The sequence below is a fragment of the Rhamphochromis longiceps genome, linkage group LG22 (assembly GCF_057381845.1).
Source record: "Rhamphochromis longiceps isolate RC_006_pf linkage group LG22, R_longiceps_female_GT1.1, whole genome shotgun sequence".
In the NCBI taxonomy this organism is placed as follows: Eukaryota; Metazoa; Chordata; class Actinopteri; order Cichliformes; family Cichlidae; genus Rhamphochromis; species Rhamphochromis longiceps.
The window spans coordinates 4,589,969-4,606,483 of record NC_140577.1 but is presented as its reverse complement, the minus strand read 5'-3'; the positions used below and the strand labels follow the sequence as shown (position 1 = coordinate 4,606,483).

The following is a 16,515-nucleotide window of genomic DNA, read 5'->3' as shown; positions in this document are numbered from 1 at the left end:
GCTCTGTAGCACAGTGCTGCCACTCTCTGGTGACTTCTAACCACTGCAGAAACACTTGGATGTATAGAACCGCTATTATTAATCCTCTTTTAATAATACACTGTCATTTCACGCGCCCCTTACAATCTATTTGCTTTTAATCTTTATGTATGTTTTTTTTTCTAGCAAATGAAACAAATTTATTAAGATAATTTTAAAAGTTTTAAACTGTGTTGTCTTATGCTGAAGACATTCATTTCTAGAAATATTGTGAGACATTTATAATGCACTGACATTTTTTCCCGCTTGTTCTCACGCCTTTGAGAGATTCTTGTATCTGCTCAAACTCACACACCATCCAAATTCAGTTTGCACTATCCTAAGAGGACTTTTAAGAAGAATTTTATTATTTAGATGCACAATGAAAAATGTAAAAATTCAAAGGATTACTGGAATGCAAATTTATTACTGACCATTTTCTACTGTTGCTGGCAGCCTCCAAAAATCAGTCACCAGATCAGAGAAGACACTGAAAAATCTACTGTATCAAAGAAACAGTAGATAAATCCCCAGATTTCATTTTCTCCATCCCAGTGATGCTGTTCTGGGTTCATATACAGCATTTTCTGTTACAGTAAGATCATACTAATGAGCCCCATGTCCCCGGTACCGGGGGCAAAAAGGAGGAGATCACGTTTAATCGGTTATAACACGGGGTAAGAAATATAAGTCCAGACATGTGTGGTATCCACAGAAACCTCTGAATCTCAGCTAAAGTGTCATATAAACCATTTCTACAACCACCAAACACATCAAAAACAAGCTGTGATTAAACGAGCAGTTACGGAAATGCACAAAAGTCCGCTAAACAAACAAAACCGAACAAGAAATTCTGCAGACTTCATGTAACCGGCTAAAGAAAGGCTGGTTATCTTCAAGAGCTATTACTGACTCCACACACCAAGTTTCACCACGATCAGACCAAAATTTACTCAATGAACCGCAAAAGAAGACCACAAAAACACATTGCGGTGCAAATGCGCTAAGACAGAAATTGGCTTATCATCCCGATTTCCTCTTTATTTTCGCAGGTAGCCGGTAGCCACGTGATTTTCAGCAGTTACCACGGGTACCTAGCTGCATCAGAGCTGTTTTCCGTCAACAACCTCCATTTAGACCCACCTATAGACACGTGACTGGACAGATGTCACATGCAGTAAATTTGGGCCCACGTTGAAATGACATGAACGTGGCATTGTTACTGTGATCCTATTGGCTCAAACAATTAAAAAGTGGTGTCAATCATGCAAATTGACCAAAAGAAACCAAAGTTACAGCCCCTCAGAGTTTAAAGTTTAAATCTGTGGTTAATTCTTCAAAAATATATATATTAAAAAAAAGTATTTTTAGGCCTGTTAATAAAATTAATTAACTTCTGCTCTTTAATACCTAAAAATTCCAATTCCAGTCCAATTGTGTGCCAAAATTGGACATTTTTGTACAATGTGTGGATATGTATTGACAGTGCTGTAATTTTTCACCGTTTGGCATTAGAAACAAATATTTGCAAATAAATATTTTTAAAAGGGTTATATGCTAAAAAGTAAAAAACAAAAAACAAAAGGCAAGGATAAAATCTACTTACTTTTTCTGTGTTCCAGTCTCAGTAACTTTGACACAGTAATATCTGCTTCAGTATTTACACCTCTGATGAAATTTCACAAGTGTTAGCTTTATTTTGATACCAAGATTGTAAGCACAGAGTTTGTAATTGCAGAGAAATAATCAATTACATTTGGGCATTTCATTTTTGAGCAGGAAGCTCAGAAACCCCTTTGGGGCTTAAGAGGTTAACTGTACGACAGCCTCTGTGTTTCTCCTATGAAAATTTATTACCAGTGTGACCACCCTGACTCTCTAAAGAAAACCCTTTCTCCACACTGTAAACCCCAACAGTCTACCTGACTTATAAAGTTTGTGGATATAACAATTAAAATTCCTCACAAAGTTGAAACAACTTAAAACTTTTCTGTTCGGTTAACGATTCAAACAGTTATAATTGTACATGGCTTAGAAGTTAAGAGTAAATACTGCTTTCTTAATTATGATTTTTGAGTAAATGTTTTTTTCCGAGCTCCGCATGTGGACGTCATGACGTCATGACGTCTTCTCTCTAACCTGAACGACGTTGACAGAAAATTCTGTTCAATATGGCTGCCCTTCTCGAGCGACTGGAGAACACATTTGGAGAAACTTGTAAGTAAAACGGAACCTTCGTTATGTTTATTTTTTCCGTAAAAAAGCAAGTATATTAATATGTTGCAGCCAATAACTTGTTTTCGAATGCGCTGTTGTGTTAAAAAGCACAGACCCAGGTGGTGAATAGTTGTTCGCGGTTGTTCGCGCTCTTTTTCAAACATAGATTATGTCGTCAGTTTTAACCGATTAAAACACAGTTTTACGAAGAATCACACATAAAGAAAGGGTCTTAGTGATATTTTAACGACCCCTTGCCAACGCAAGAAAGTTGGCGTTTTTACAACAGCAGCCTCATTGTTCGGCAGGTTTTTTTTTTTTTCTTCTCATTAGCATCATTCAAAAGTGACTTAGCTAGCAGTGGCAACTTCTATCTAAAACAATTGAAATATAGCAAGGTGTTGTATATTTAGTGTGCTGATAAGGTTTTCAATATTTTTATTTTTTCTTCCAAGGCTGAAGGCCAAAGACAAAAAGACAGAAGAAAAAAAAATTCAGACTGCAATTAATTTCAGGTGGAGACAGTAAACACAGGTGAGTTGAAAGATCTATTGAAGAAACCATTCATTAAGTCCCTTAAGGTGAAGATTTCATATATTGATAATGATAAAATTAACACAAATTAAAAGTTTCACTGATAAACACACAATTTTTCCTTGCTTTGAACCCCATGTTCTATATAGATCACAGCTCTGATCTGGAGAACACTATTTTAAAATACTGTGTAGGGTTTTTGTCAAATGATTAAGAAACATACTCTCTGTCACAAGAGACAGAAAGGTTGTATCTTAAAAGAAAAGTCTCCAAAATTTAGTAGAGTCTGATGTCATGCAGTTTCATAAACATGTACAGTGGGGCAAAAAAGTATTTAGTCAGCCACCGATTGTGCAAGTTCCCCCACCTAAAATGATGACAGAGGTCAGTAATTTGCACCAGAGGTACACTTCAACTGTGAGAGACAGAATGTGAAAAAAAATCCATGAATCCACATGGTAGGATTTGTAAAGAATTTATTCGTAAATCAGGGTGGAAAATAAGTATTTGGTCAATAACAAAAATACAACTCAATACTTTGTAACATAACCTTTGTTAGCAATAACAGAGGTCAAACGTTTACTATAGGTCTTTACCAGGTTTGCACACACAGTAGCTGGTATTTTGGCCCATTCCTCCATGCAGATCTTCTCGAGAGCAGTGATGTTTTGGGGCTGTCACCGAGCAACACGGACTTTCAACTCCCGCCACAGATTTTCTATGGGGTTGAGGTCTGGAGACTGGCTAGGCCACTCCAGGACTTTCAAATGCTTCTTACGGAGCCACTCCTTTGTTGGAAGACCCAGCCTCGTTTCATCTTCAAAGTTCTCACTGATGGAAGGAGGTTTTGGCTCAAAATCTCACGATACATGGCCCCATTCATTCTGTCCTTAACACGGATCAGTCGCCCTGTCCCCTTGGCAGAAAAACAGCCCCATAGCATGATGTTTCCACCCCCATGCTTCACAGTAGGTATGGTGTTCTTGGGATATAACTCAGTATTCTTCTTCCTCCAAACACGACGAGTTGAGTTTATACCAAAAAGTTCTACTTTGGTTTCATCTGACCACATGACATTCTCCCAATCCTCTGCTGTATCATCCATGTGCTCTCTGGCAAACTTCAGACGGGCCTGGACATGCACTGGCTTCAGCAGCGGAACACGTCTGGCACTGCGGGATTTGATTCCCTGCCGTTGTAGTGTGTTACTGATGGTGACCTTTGTTACTTTGGTCCCAGCTCTCTGCAGGTCATTCACCAGGTCCCCCCGTGTGGTTCTGGGATCTTTGCTCACCGTTCTCATGATCATTTTGACCCCACGGGATGAGATCTTGCGTGGAGCCCCAGACCGAGGGAGATTATCAGTGGTCTTGTATGTCTTCCATTTTCTGATGATTGCCCCCACAGTTGATTTTTTCACACCAAGCTGCTTGCCTATTGTAGATTCACTCTTCCCAGTCTGGTGCAGGTCTACAATACTTTTCCTGGTGTCCTTCGAAAGCTCTTTGGTCTTGGCCATGGCGGAGTTTGGAGTCTGACTGTTTGAGGCTGTGGACAGGTGTCTTTTATACAGATGATGAGTTCAAACAGGTGCCATTCATACAGGTAACGAGTGGGGGACAGAAAAGCTTCTTACAGAAGACATTACAGGTCTGTGAGAGCCAGAGATTTTCCTTGTTTGAGGTGACCAAATACTTATTTTCCACCCTAATTTACGAATAAATTCTTTACAAATCCTACCATGTGGATTCATGGATTTTTTTTTCACATTCTGTCTCTCACAGTTGAAGTGTACCTCTGGTGCAAATTACTGACCTCTGTCATCATTTTAAGTGGGGGAACTTGCACAATCGGTGGCTGACTAAATACTTTTTTGCCCCACTGTATTCTCCCCAAAGAATGACACCTGAAAACTTTGCGTTAAATGAACTTTTCTTTTCCCTTTTTAGGAGGCGCCTGATATCAACGTGAAACGCACTGCAGTACTTCGTGCCCTTCCTGTATACCTGCGGGAGGAGGACCCATAATTCTTTTAGACATGTAATGTAAGTGTATTTTTGCATTACTTAAATTCTGCCAGTAAGATAAAATGCTATGGATTTTTTTAAATACAATTTAATACCCTAGCAGCTACCAAATTGTACAAACAAAATACCCTCTCTGTAGAAAACCCACACACACACAGGTCAGGAGCAGGGCACAGGCGTATCACAGCACTATGGCTATGCTGCAGGTGGCCCAAAAACCAGGCTGAAGTCAAGATTTAGTTTCTTTTTGAGATAAAATCATGAAATAAAAAATTACTTTTTTTTTAGAAAAATAATAAAAATACAAATTATGTAATGCAAGAAGCTAACACGTTAATGTACATGTTTCAAAAAAAGTAGAGTACCCTAACTCGTTACAAAGTAACCCACTACACTGCTGAATGTTTTGCTAGATTACAGGTCATGCTTGTCACATTCTCTCAAACCAACCTTACTTATTTAATTGGGGCGATCGTGGCTCAAGAGTTGGGAGTTCGCCTTGTAATCAGAAGGTTGCCGGTTCGAGCCCTGGCTCCGACAGTCTCGGTCGTTGTGTCCTTGGGCAAGACACTTCACCCGTTGCCTACTGGTGGTGGTCAGAGGGCCCGCTGGTGCCAGTGTCCGGCAGCCTCGCCTCTGTCAGTGCGCCCCAGGGTGGCTGTGGCTACAATGTAGCTGCCATCACCAGTGTGTGAATGGGTGTGAATGTCTGGATGACTGAATGTGTAAAGCGCTATACAAATACAGGCCATTTACCATTGATACTGTGTCTATTCCAGGCGGACGCATTGGATGAGTCGACCCTCATTGACACTCCAGTTGCCCTTCTCACAGTGGTTACCGACGGCGCTTCCCAGTCCAGTCCATTTTACTTCCTCAAGCATGGCTGTTTTGGTGAAAGGCGACTAGGTGATGCGTGATATTCCCAGATTTGCAAATGCATTTGCTTTATTGTTTGGCTTGATCTATGCTCTGCATTTAGACTACCCCAGGAAGCTGGTTCACACATTTGCCTTAGTTCAAAATATCTTCATGGGGCTTGATGACGGCAAACCCCTGAAACCCCTGCCTACATGCTCTTAAGGAATATAAGGCAATGTTTGTTAGGACACGCACTCTGTTACTGAGCACTTTGTTTGAAGCACTTTAAGCACTTTAAGTTTACTACAGGCTTTGGGTGGATTTAACTCCATCAGTTTACCTAATTTTCCTATACTTGACTGCCTTATCTGGTTATTTGGAAGCTGATCGTCTTTGTACCCATTTTAAAAAATTGTTTTTCATTTCTATTTAAAAAAAAGTGATTAGTATTTGACTTTTTGTTTTGCATTTTTGTGTATTTTGAGAAAGATGCAATTAGGACTGATGTCGTCCTTTGTGAGTTTATAAAAAGATAAATGTTCTACACAGAATTTATAATGCTCACTTTATGGTGCCGATGTCCATGTTAGTTGTTTTATAAAAACATTTGTGATGTTTTTAAATTTTCATGAAAAAATGTTAAACAAAATGTAAAGTAACTGAATTTCCGTACTTTTTTTTTTTTAGTAGTCTACACTCACAACATAAATATCTTTTAATTAATAATCAGATAATTTGAGTTTAGGTTGTAATATAATTGCATTGTGTTGCATCAAAATAATAAACTACAAGAAACACAAAAATATTGAAATTAAAGTATACAGTCTTTGAGTAAAGCTCAATTAATAAAATATAAAATATAATTTAAAATTTTTAGGTTAACAATAAATACAAATTTTGAGTACCCCATACTTAGAAGATATGAGTTTTTGTACTTAAATCTTTTGAGGTAATCAGTTTCCACAAAAGTTTTAAGTTCAGTCAACTTGTTCGGGTTTACAGTGCAGTCCAGAGTAATTTTTGGGGGGTGATGTAATATTGATAGAGAGTTAATCCCATACAGCTTATGACAAAATTTGATCCGAAGTGATTGATGGCCCTAATCACGACCTTTTGACCTCCCGCCCCTCCCCCCCGGAAGCGTGTAATGAGCGTGACGAATCGCATCCGGAGAAGGGGGGTGGGAAACCCCCCGCGTGACGAATCGCATCCTGAGAAGGGGGGGTGAACCCCGGAAGCGCGCCATCTGTTGCTAACCGTGTCGAATTGCATCCTGAGAAGGGGGGGGGTGAACCCCGGAAGCGCGTCATCTGTTGTTGGGGAAAAAAAGTTTTTAGAGGGAGGGGGAAACCTCCGGAAGCGCGCCATCTGTTGGAGGGGAATAAAAAAGCAGAGAGGTGGAGTCCGTCACAATTTCTAAGGCCCAGACGCAAGATGGATTTCCTTCTGCAGCCCCGCAGCGTTCCTGTGTCCGATGAGATCTGCTCTCCCAAAGAAGAAGGCTTTGAATATGACATATTCAAATACAGCATATTTACTATGGAAGGCCTCGATCCGGACCTTATGACCCTACCGGAAATACTCCGGAAGTGTCTAGTCATTTTCAGACCTGTTGCGTCATGTTCCCTAAGCACAGCGGTGATGCAGCAGATGATTCTGTGATGTATAGAGAGACAGAGCGGATGTAATTTTACTTTCTTAAGCTGCACCGGCGTTTGTAATGGAAATAAAGAGTGACTTCCTGTAGAGATTTCAATAGTATTTTATTTTCCTATAATACAGACGCTGTAAAAAAACCTTTAAGATACACCATAGCTTGTGATGAAAAGAAGAACTTTCTATCCGCTTGTAACCTACAGGCTGCCTATGTGTAAAAAACGAATAACTATCCCTTAGTGAATACTACTTTTCCTTTTGAGAGACTGAAAAACAAACCAGCGACAGGCGATCTTGTTTCACTCACACACACACACACACACACACACACACACACACACACACACACACACACACACACACACACACACACACACACACACACACACACCGCGGGTCAAGGAGGAGTGAGACGGCAGAATAGTTTTTTTCTTCATTACTTTTACAATGGGATTTCTCAATAGATAGAAAATGATGACGCTGAGGAGTCAACATCCGATATTATCATTGCTTGTAACCCGGTAAATAATTTCGTACATCTCCCCATAAAACAAGTCTTAGTGGAAAAAAGCTCATATTCGAATAAGTTTATTCCCCTCTGTGGGAAAGAGTTTTTTTCTCAGAGTCAATCATGAGGCGAGTTTTGTCAACAGCAAGAACAAAGCCAGACAACTGTTGCCCATAAGGTAAAACAAATATCCGCCTCTAAGTCGTATTTTACCGTTGCAGAATGTGGAAAACAGACAGCGTTCACAAGAAGGCATTCAAAAAAAAGGAAATTGGATACCCCAACTCTCCCGACTGCGCGCGCACACACACACACACACACACACACACACACACACACACACACGCTTGCATAGATAAACTCTGAATATAGTAGTGGGACTTCAGCTGTTTATGTAACTATCTTAAGACTTTTGTGTCTACAATAATTAGTTTCCTTGGAACCAGATCCCTACCTGTTAATAATTCTCCACTGTACCCATGGTTCAGAAAATTACAGTCAGCCTGCCAGGGACACGTCACTCAGAGAGCTTTTAGAAACATGAGAGGCATCCATACATTTAGAGCACGGGCCTGTTATCAGAAAAAAGTACAAGCCGGAGTTGAATGGTGTTCAGTTTCACCTTCCTTCCTGTTGCTCTATGACGTAGTTTGAAACAGAAACCACAAGTGAGTCAGTCTCGGGTCGAGGTTAGGATTTCCAAAATCAGAGTTCACACACATGTAGCTCTTGATCATATATGTTCATATGTTAACAGTCTTTTTCTTCCCCTTCTTTATTTCTGCGGGAGTCAGGTGGCAGGAGCTCTGTGGAGGTATTTCATCTCCAAAGGCATTGAGTATCTGGACACTGTGTTTTTCATCCTGAGGAAAAAATTTAACCAGGTCACCTTCCTGCACGTCTACCATCATTGCTCCATGTTCACGCTCTGGTGGATTGGCATCAAGTGGGTGGCAGGAGGACAGTGTGAGTAGCTTACAACACAGCAGACATCAGCTATATGATATATATATGAATTTATCAGCATTGCTGTTGATAAAGCCTTCACCGGCTCTGTAGTTTTGTGGTTTATACTGGGTGAGGGCTGGGAAGAGACACAAATGCCTTGGTGGATGCTTCAGGAAGCTAAACCAAACATGTGGAGCTACTTGTCTATAAACCTTTTATTCACTACTGGTTAATGTATTCATTATTGTTGTTTGTTGAGCTTATTTTTTTTTTTTTAATAATATGCATCTGCATATTAACAGCCATGCTAGCAACTCTGTAAAGGTATACCACAGGCAGAGGAGCACTTTGAGCTAAGTGCTAATGCCAACAAGGCAACATGTTGAGAGTAATAGCATTTAATCGCTGAAGTTTACTATTGGGTACAATGTTTATCATGTTCACAGTATGTATTTAGCATGATAACACGCTATCACTTGCTAATTAGTAAACACAGGTGCAGCTATATGTATATTTGCAAGTAGATGATTGTGACTGAGAGTAAACTGAGTCTGAACACTGATGAGGAAGCTAGATGACAAATTTCACTGAAACCCACAAGCATAGTATCGTCATATGTAGCTTGGATAGTTTAATCTGGATTCATGGGCCCCTGGACCTACACTTGTTTGTATCTCCCACCCCCTCAACTATTGTCTTTTTATTGGATACAGACAGCAGGAGTTCAGAGCAACTCAGTTTAAGATTTTTTTTAACTATAGTAAGCAGAACAAAATTAAAAACTTATTGTTTCTTCTACTGCAGCATTCTTTGGTGCACATATGAATGCGATGATCCATGTCCTGATGTACCTGTATTACAGTCTTGCCTCCTGTGGACCTAAGATCCAAAAGTACCTGTGGTGGAAGAAGTATCTGACAATTATCCAGATGGTAGGTTGATTTCCAGGGTGGCTGATTTTGAAATTAAATATACTGATTGTAGGGATCATTTGACTGAAAATCATTCTTCTTGCTATGAAAGAACGGTGAAAACACAATATGGTGCAAAAGCATAACTCTTATTCTCTCTTTGGGGCTCAGATTCAGTTCCATGTCACCATCGGTCACACGGCCTTGTCTCTCTATCTCTAAAGACAGAGCACATATCTGAACCACTGGAACACAGAGGTAAGAGAAATCTGTGGAGATACATGCGAAGGATTAAACTATAAATTAGTTAATATTAGATTATTTCTGCCAAGAAAAATGTTGCCTGAGTTGATGTAGCAGTAATCTTGTTTGCGTTGGCCATGTTTCTTTTGGTTTGTGTTACCTTACCTGCTTTTCTTTCATACTCTCTTTAGGTAATAAAGCCACATCTTTACCATGAAGCTACCTTTGGCTCTGGTGTTTGCACTCACCCTCCCCATCATCAGGGCTCAGGTTCCTCACTGGGGTCCGTGTCCAGAGCCTGCTGTTCAACCCCCCGTCAGCCTTAAACAGGTACCAGTGACGATGCAGACTGTGCAGAATATGCTGAACACATTAGGCGTGAATGTCATGAGATACTTCTTCTCTCGCACAGTTTGAAAAGGAAAAAGCTGACACCACAAACATTATCAGAGATTTCTGTTAAACGAGAATTTATTAATATAAATATTGTTTTCATGTGAAAAAATAATTTAATTTATTAAAAGTACTTTTTATTTATATAGTTTATAATATATATATATATATATATAATTTTTTTTTTCAGCATTTCAGCATAATCTTTGTTGTAAGTCAACTCAGTACCCAAAGTATTGTGTAAGTAAAGCTTTTCAGTACCTTTAATAGCATAGAAATGTGCATACATTAGTACAATAACTGAATAAATGAAGACAGACTTTTTCCCAGAGGGGAAACTTGGCAAAACATTGTGTTTACGTAATTACTTCCTCAGCTGGTGTAGAGTAGGTTTTTATAAAACACATACCATATATCAGAGTATGTAGATTTATTCATAGTCTGCCGACCCCCTCTTCTTCTTCTCTGTGTTGGTGTTGTTGTTCGTGTGCGTGTGTGTGTGCGTGCCTTAGAAGTCAATTAATACATTAGCCATACTTAAAAAACATCTGAATTTCATTTAGAACTGAGATTCTAAGTTGTAAGCAGAAATCTTATGCACAGCCAGAAACATGTTTCCCCACTTTCACAATGCTGAGGTGTCAAATCCACAACCCCCAACAAATGGTTTGTTACACGCGGGTGTGAAGGGCAAGCTTTACTTACACAGCCTCACACACAGTAGATTTTTAAAGTTTTTGGGTACAGGGGTTTAGCCACAGATGCAACATCCACTTTTGATAAAGATCCCTCCACCTGTTTATTTCTTAAGAAATTAAGCATCTTTATTAAGCTCTTATTTATAATTGTCTACACAATAATAGACACCGTGTGCTCTGTGACATTATAGTCTTCTACTGCTGCTTCCATCGGTTTGCATTTTAAACTCCCAGCCTTTCAGTTTGTTATGAACGACTTTATATCACAAAATGTTAGAAATATAAAGTGATCCATGCGACTTTTTTATTTTTTTTATTTTATTTATTTTTTTATTTTCTGTTTGATGGAAGGACTTAAGACACGAGTTATTTAAACAATTCTAAATGACAGTGTGATGGCCATAGCACTTTATGCGGGTCAAATGTGTTAAGGATAATGTTTATCAATGTAAAATTGCAAAGAACTTGTGGATAGATTATAACATTTTGTAAACTGTTACCTCAGAAGCTGTACTGGTAGATCTATGTATGTAAGGTAAAACTATCCACAGTACTTCCACTTAAGTAGCTAAACACATAAAGTCACCCTTACCAATAATCCGCTGCTCCTTGAAAAAAAGTAGCACAAACAGACGACTGACTGAGCAATGATAAGTAGAGCTACCCGAGGCCGAGACTCAAGCAGAAGAAAATTAAAAGTTGTTGTTTTTGTGGCTCGAAAAATTAAAGAAAGTATGTTTAATAATTCAACAAGACCCGCACCTTCAACACATGTACATTCAAATTCTGGTACAGGCTCATCATTGCTGCTGTTCAATAGTTTTTATCCGTTTGAAAAAGTCATTTTACGGCTTTAATGTTTCCAGCTGATAAGGAGAATGAGTGCGTTTCAAATGTGCGTCCAAAGGCTTTAAACATCTGCTTTGTCTGTAACGACAGTATCAAACTACAGAGCATTGTTTTTACTAAAATTCAACATTTTCAGATGAAAATTTGGCTGCTTTTTGTTTTTTTCACTGTAACACCCACCTCAACGCCATTTTTAGGATATTCTTGGTGATCCCACCTTTTTCATATTTATGCTTCTGGCACTGAGGGTATCTGATACGCATGTTGTCACTGTGTTTGTACTACCAGCTGTGAGGGCTCTGCCTTTGCTTTGAGCAGTCTGTTTTTATTTTGTCTCGTGACTGTGTGTGTGTGTGTGTGTGTGTGTGGTTTTTTTTTTTTTTTCAAACGAGATCCTCGTCAGTTTGATTTTGTTACCACAAACTTTGTGTGAAGTTCACAACAGAGGTAAAGAGATTTAAACACCCCAGTTTAAGGAGGCAGGCAGGCAGGGGTTGGACCACCTGCACAGGACAGGTGAAGCAGAGAGTGTCGGGGGGAGATGTGCAACAGAAGCAGAGGGAACATTTTACTAGATGGTAAATGACAGATTTAGGTGATTAAGGATTTGTTGACAAGATTAAAAGACACGTCCGTCAGAGTTCAACAACATTACAGTTTGATTAAATAAAAAGTTTTTAAACTACACAAGGGTCATTTTCTCCTCTGATAGTAAGCATATTAAACATGTCAAGAAAGAAAGAGTATAAAGAAAAATAGTAAATGTGTGTCTAATTAAACTCTTCCTGTGAACCTTATATCATCCTTTAATATGTTCGGTGTTACAAACTTGAAGAAGCACAGAAAAGATCATCAGACATTAATCTAATCAGTTTTCAGCCTTCATTCATATTGAAAAGTTGAAATATGAATGAAGACCCAAGACCCTGCTAGACCCAAGTGCAGCGTTTAACACCGTTGGCCATAACATTTTATTACAGCTATTATTAAATGGAGAGTCCTCTTCACACACTGAGGTTAATTATGAAGCTCCACAGGCTTCTGTGCAAAGACCAGATTTGTTTACATTATACGTGCTTTAGAAGACATAGCATAGCATACATTTTCACTGCTATGCATAAGATACCCGCTTTTATTGGTTAAACTGCCGGGATGTCTTAGACACATAATGAGCTTTAATTTTCTGCTTCTAAGTTCAGATAGAACTGAGGTTATTGTAGCGGGGCGTAAAAAATCTTAGAAACACTGTGGCTAACAAGATCCTTACTCTGGATGGCATCGCCTTGAGCCGCCTGTTGTAGTGATTTGGCACATTATAAGTAAAATTGAAACATACAATCCCATAGCACAACATCAACATTTATTTATATACAAAAATAAAAATGCTTTTTCAGAAAAGAATTGTAACTTCACAATTCATCACCGATTATGTGGGTACATAGGGTAAGTCCTCATCATTATCCCATAGCTGTTCCGGTAATCTCTCAGGGCCTTGGAAGGGTGGCCATGTCCAGTCTACCTCATCAATGTCGGGAGAGTCGCCGACGATGGACATTGACAACGAGGAAGATTTTTTGTATTTCGGCGACTCTCCCGACATTTATGAGGTAGACTGGACATGGCCACCCTTCCAAGGCCCTGAGAGATTACCGGAACAGCTATGGGATAATGATGAGGACTTACCCTATGTACCCACATAATCGGTGATGAATTGTGAAGTTACAATTCTTTTCTGAAAAAGCATTTTTATTTTTGTATATAAATAAATGTTGATGTTGTGCTATGGGATTGTATGTTTCAATTTTACTTATAATGTGCCAAATCACTACAACAGGCGGCTCAAGGCGATGCCATCCAGAGTAAGGATCTTGTTAGCCACAGTGTTTCTAAGATTTTTTACGCCCCGCTACAATAACCTCAGTTCTATCTGAACTTAGAAGCAGAAAATTAAAGCTCATTATGTGTCTAAGACATCCCGGCAGTTTAACCAATAAAAGCGGGTATCTTATGCATAGCAGTGAAAATGTATGCTATGCTATGTCTTCTAAAGCACGTATAATGTAAACAAATCTGGTCTTTGCACAGAAGCCTGTGGAGCTTCATAATTAACCTCAGTGTGTGAAGAGGACTCTCCATTTAATAATAGCTGTAATAAAATGTTATGGCCAACGGTGTTAAACGCTGCACTTGGGTCTAGCAGGGTCTTGGGTCTTCATTCATATTTCAACTTTTCAATATGAATGAAGGCTGAAAACTGATTAGATTAATGTCTGATGATCTTTTCTGTGCTTCTTCAAGTTTGTAACACCGAACATATTAAAGGATGATATAAGGTTCACAGGAAGAGTTTAATTAGACACACATTTACTATTTTTCTTTATACTCTTTCTTTCTTGACATGTTTAATATGCTTACTATCAGAGGAGAAAATGACCCTTGTGTAGTTTAAAAACTTTTTATTTAATCAAACTGTAATGTTGTTGAACTCTGACGGACGTGTCTTTTAATCTTGTCAACAAATCCTTAATCACCTAAATCTGTCATTTACCATCTAGTAAAATGTTCCCTCTGCTTCTGTTGCACATCTCCCCCCGACACTCTCTGCTTCACCTGTCCTGTGCAGGTGGTCCAACCCCTGCCTGCCTGCCTCCTTAAACTAGGGTGTTTAAATCTCTTTACCTCTGTTGTGAACTTCACACAAAGTTTGTGGTAACAAAATCAAACTGACGAGGATCTCGTTTGAAAAAAAAAAAAAAAACCACACACACACACACACACACACACACACAGTCACGAGACAAAATAAAAACAGACTGCTCAAAGCAAAGGCAGAGCCCTCACAGCTGGTAGTACAAACACAGTGACAACATGCGTATCAGATACCCTCAGTGCCAGAAGCATAAATATGAAAAAGGTGGGATCACCAAGAATATCCTAAAAATGGCGTTGAGGTGGGTGTTACAGTGAAAAAAACAAAAAGCAGCCAAATTTTCATCTGAAAATGTTGAATTTTAGTAAAAACAATGCTCTGTAGTTTGATACTGTCGTTACAGACAAAGCAGATGTTTAAAGCCTTTGAACGCTCATTTAAAACGCGCTCATTCTCCTTATCAGCTGGAAACATTAAAGCCGTAAAATGACTTTTTCAAACGGATAAAAACTATTGAACAGCAGCAATGATGAGCCTGTACCAGAATTTGAATGTACATGTGTTGAAGGTGCGGGTCTTGTTGAATTATTAAACATACTTTCTTTAATTTTTCGAGCCACAAAAACAACAACTTTTAATTTTCTTCTGCTTGAGTCTCGGCCTCGGGTAGCTCTACTTATCATTGCTCAGTCAGTCGTCTGTTTGTGCTACTTTTTTTCAAGGAGCAGCGGATTATTGGTAAGGGTGACTTTATGTGTTTAGCTACTTAAGTGGAAGTACTGTGGATAGTTTTACCTTACATACATAGATCTACCAGTACAGCTTCTGAGGTAACAGTTTACAAAATGTTATAATCTATCCACAAGTTCTTTGCAATTTTACATTGATAAACATTATCCTTAACACATTTGACCCGCATAAAGTGCTATGGCCATCACACTGTCATTTAGAATTGTTTAAATAACTCGTGTCTTAAGTCCTTCCATCAAACAGAAAATAAAAAAATAAATAAAATAAAAAAAATAAAAAAGTCGCATGGATCACTTTATATTTCTAACATTTTGTGATATAAAGTCGTTCATAACAAACTGAAAGGCTGGGAGTTTAAAATGCAAACCGATGGAAGCAGCAGTAGAAGACTATAATGTCACAGAGCACACGGTGTCTATTATTGTGTAGACAATTATAAATAAGAGCTTAATAAAGATGCTTAATTTCTTAAGAAATAAACAGGTGGAGGGATCTTTATCAAAAGTGGATGTTGCATCTGTGGCTAAACCCCTGTACCCAAAAACTTTAAAAATCTACTGTGTGTGAGGCTGTGTAAGTAAAGCTTGCCCTTCACACCCGCGTGTAACAAACCATTTGTTGGGGGTTGTGGATTTGACACCTCAGCATTGTGAAAGTGGGGAAACATGTTTCTGGCTGTGCATAAGATTTCTGCTTACAACTTAGAATCTCAGTTCTAAATGAAATTCAGATGTTTTTTAAGTATGGCTAATGTATTAATTGACTTCTAAGGCACGCACACACACACGCACACGAACAACAACACCAACACAGAGAAGAAGAAGAGGGGGTCGGCAGACTATGAATAAATCTACATACTCTGATATATGGTATGTGTTTTATAAAAACCTACTCTACACCAGCTGAGGAAGTAATTACGTAAACACAATGTTTTGCCAAGTTTCCCCTCTGGGAAAAAGTCTGTCTTCATTTATTCAGTTATTGTACTAATGTATGCACATTTCTATGCTATTAAAGGTACTGAAAAGCTTTACTTACACAATACTTTGGGTACTGAGTTGACTTACAACAAAGATTATGCTGAAATGCTGAAAAAAAAAATTATATATATATATATATATATATATATATATATATATATATATATATATATATATATATATATTATAAACTATATAAATAAAAAGTACTTTTAATAAATTAAATTATTTTTTCACATGAAAACAATATTTATATTAATAAATTCTCGTTT

General features: G+C 38.5%; 1 protein-coding gene and 1 long non-coding RNA gene across 2 annotated transcripts; both read left to right on the top strand.

Annotated features, from left to right (window-relative positions):
• The first annotated feature begins 1,942 nt into the window (after positions 1-1,942).
• On the top strand, positions 1,943-6,651 carry LOC146643169 (uncharacterized). Its single transcript, XR_014909224.1, has 4 exons — positions 1,943-2,235; positions 2,691-2,769; positions 4,719-4,814; positions 5,576-6,651. It is a non-coding gene; the product is annotated as an uncharacterized LOC146643169 (long non-coding RNA).
• Positions 6,652-8,461: 1,810 nt separating this feature from the next.
• LOC146643168 (very long chain fatty acid elongase 4-like) lies at positions 8,462-10,247 on the top strand. Its single transcript, XM_085396958.1, has 5 exons — positions 8,462-8,466; positions 8,579-8,787; positions 9,574-9,701; positions 9,852-9,938; positions 10,115-10,247. Exons 1-4 carry the CDS (start codon positions 8,462-8,464, stop codon positions 9,900-9,902), a joined length of 393 nt encoding a protein of 130 aa, XP_085253084.1. The 3' UTR covers positions 9,903-9,938; positions 10,115-10,247.
• The last annotated feature ends 6,268 nt before the right edge of the window (positions 10,248-16,515 follow it).

Excerpts from the sequence above, each read along its gene's own strand:
- LOC146643168 (XM_085396958.1), top strand. Across the intron at positions 8,788-9,573 it reads GTGGGTGGCAGGAGGACAGT|CATTCTTTGGTGCACATATG; the intron begins GTGAGTAGCTTA and ends CTTCTACTGCAG. Across the intron at positions 9,702-9,851 it reads ATCTGACAATTATCCAGATG|ATTCAGTTCCATGTCACCAT; the intron begins GTAGGTTGATTT and ends TTTGGGGCTCAG.